Genomic DNA, 2,601 nt, shown 5'->3' with positions numbered 1-2,601 from the left:
GTAATACATACTCTTGCTTGCATATTTGGAAGGATTATGTTCATGTTCCTTTCAGCTGCATTCACATAAGATACTTCTTAGGGGTAAGCCAACCGATCAATAAAAGGAGAGCATGTATAAACCATGTGCATTATAGGCACGTGAGTATTGTCATACCTGAATGATTTATTGCCATCATCGTTGGTGAAATCTATTCTTCTTTTTGCTCTAGATCTGATGAGAAAGGAAGTTTAATCAGAGTAGTGCAATAAGCATGTAGGTTTACAAAGCACTACAGACGGGAAGCATAAGGATATCAGAGTAGATACATAAGCATGTAGCTTTATGAAGCATACCTGGATTCATTTTATTTTATGATTATAGGTGTTTGATTATCAATTGGAGGTGTATAGTCAGAGGAGTCATTTGGCTTTTTTGCAATTGAACTAAAGATAATTTAGAATAAAATTGATGAGAAAATGTGGATGTAATATTTTGTCAATATATTTTACATGATAAATTTGAGAAATGGTTGGTAGCCTCTGAGCACTTATGTTGGATGAAGTTGAAGAGGGCAGTAGGTTTGATCTTGAGTTGTCTGAAAAAGCTTGATATGTCAAGTTAATAGTCTGATATACTAAGGGATTAATATTTAAAAGTTGCTAACCTTTGTTGAAGGTAACAGAGGCACTGAATTAGTATTGTCGACAGAGAAACTTCTCTTTAGAACAGATAAAACGTACAATCAGGATACGACATATATATAGACACCTATCTAACACAGGGGGAAATGCAAGGCGTTTGTGTTTAATCGTCTCATGCAAAGAATTACGTCAATGAAGCAAAATTAAAATCAGATTGATATTGATCAAACAAAATCCAGAATTAGCAAAGCAACCGAGGTGGAGACTATGTACCAGTAGGAGGCAGAAATCGAATGCGTTTGTGTAGGCAGAGAGGGAAGACGAATGAACAGTACTTGGGTGTAATCGAGCAAGTACAGCCTGACAATGCAATTTTGTGATGCAGGCAGCAATATGGCATAGAGAATATGGAGGAGATGGGAGGGAGTTACTCACCGGCAGCAGTATGAGTGTTCTGGCAGAGAGACCCTCCAGTACTGGAGGTCGATGGGTACAAAAATGAGGTGAGGCGGAGCAGATTTTAAAGGGTAAAAATCCATCAGTTTCTTGTGGAGATGGTGGGGAGAGAAAGTGGAGCGCCGGCACCAACATTATTAGGAGAGGGAACGCCAAGCATCAATTAGGGACCTGCAATAGAAATTGTTTTGTTTTTCTTTATAGGGAGTTTGGTTTTCAGAATCAGCTATTGGCAACAAAATAAAGTAGGTTGTTCACTACAGATCATAACCGGGGTCGTTGAAAGTAATGGGCTGTAGAGGGGCCTTTTCCGTAAGAATACATAGGATTATAGGAAGGAAGAAAATAATCTTGTGAAGAACAGAGCACAGTACCTTCAAGTCCACAGACGGCGTCGGGATGGGCAGCAGTCTCGTGCAACCCATTGCTGAGAACGACATGAGCATGTGAGAGAAGCCAGCCCTGTACCAGCTCTGGACGTGAGCTGTCGGTCTAATTCCGGTGGAAGCAGTCGAAATAGACCTCCCCATCGACGCCGGATGCATCTTGGGCGGAACTAAGGCAGGTAACACACCGAGGAGAAACGCGTCCAGAGAGGCGCGACGCCGCAGCAGAGGGGGGCCGGGCCTGCCGTCCTGCTGGAGGGGCGCCGTGCCGCATGTAGAGGGTCGGCTGTCCTGTTGGAGGGGCGCTGTTGCGCACGCAGATGGGAGGGCGCCGACGGTGTTGCCAGAGGAGCACCACGGCGAACGAAGAGGGTCGGTGGTCCTGCCGGAAGGGAGCCGGGCAGCACGCATAGGAGAGCTGTGGCAGCGGTCCTGCCTGAGGGTAGCTGAGCCGACAGTCTTGCCGGAGGGGTGTCGCACAGCACGCAGAGGGGAGCTTCGCCCCTGATCCTGCACACTGACTTAGTAATTTTGGAATCACATGGATGCGACGCTGGCCAGGCATGTAGCGCCTATCTGCGAGGCGTTGCACAGTGTAGTGTGACGCCTTCGTGTTGGGCGTCACACAAAAAGGTCAGCCACGTGAAATAGTTTCACGGGCAGTTCATTCTGTGATTTGATCTCGTCCATAGGTCAAATTTATCAATTTTGCCCCTGACGCGATCCAGGGGAAAGGGGGAGATTTGTTGGGCTGAATCAAGAAAACACGCCCAATGGGGATGGATGCGTCCAGAGCGGAGAAAGGGGATGCAGAGGTGGCTCTAACCACCGGCGAGTAAGGCTGGCGGCGGGAGGAAAACCGCGAGGGCTTCTCCAGGTCTGGCGGGGGGCGTGGAGCGTGGCCGTGTGGGGAATGATTAGATTGATTTTGTTTTTTTTTCTTTTCAAGGAAAATGACCTCAGGAGACGGGCTGCGTGGGGTGAATGAAGTGTGACGTGGCTGCCTGTGATTGGATGCTGATGTGTCTATCTTGCATGTTAAGATAAATCAAGTAGTGGGGGTGAACTTCTTAAGTATATAGGATTATACAATGTTGCACACATCACTGATTTGAAATTGCCTACATCAATGAAAG

General features: G+C 46.4%; 1 protein-coding gene across 1 annotated transcript; it reads right to left on the bottom strand.

Moving 5' to 3' along the window:
- Window positions 1-825: 825 nt before the first annotated feature.
- Window positions 826-2,048, bottom strand: LOC123185832 (uncharacterized). The gene is made up of 2 exons (XM_044597656.1): window positions 1,454-2,048; window positions 826-1,250 (listed from the first exon to the last, which is right to left on the bottom strand). Exons 1-2 carry the CDS (start codon window positions 1,874-1,876, stop codon window positions 1,239-1,241), a joined length of 435 nt encoding a protein of 144 aa, XP_044453591.1. The 5' UTR covers window positions 1,877-2,048; the 3' UTR covers window positions 826-1,238.
- Between the last annotated feature and the right edge of the window lie 553 nt (window positions 2,049-2,601).

The sequence above is a fragment of the Triticum aestivum genome, chromosome 2A (genome assembly GCF_018294505.1).
Source record: "Triticum aestivum cultivar Chinese Spring chromosome 2A, IWGSC CS RefSeq v2.1, whole genome shotgun sequence".
Classification (NCBI taxonomy): domain Eukaryota; kingdom Viridiplantae; phylum Streptophyta; class Magnoliopsida; order Poales; family Poaceae; genus Triticum; species Triticum aestivum.
This window is presented reverse-complemented; position numbering and strand designations above follow the sequence as displayed.

What these genes read in the sequence shown, in the direction of transcription:
- LOC123185832 (XM_044597656.1), bottom strand. Translation starts at nt 1,876, where the DNA reads ATGCGTGCTGCCCGGCTCCCTTCCGGCAGGACCACCGACCCTCTTCGT.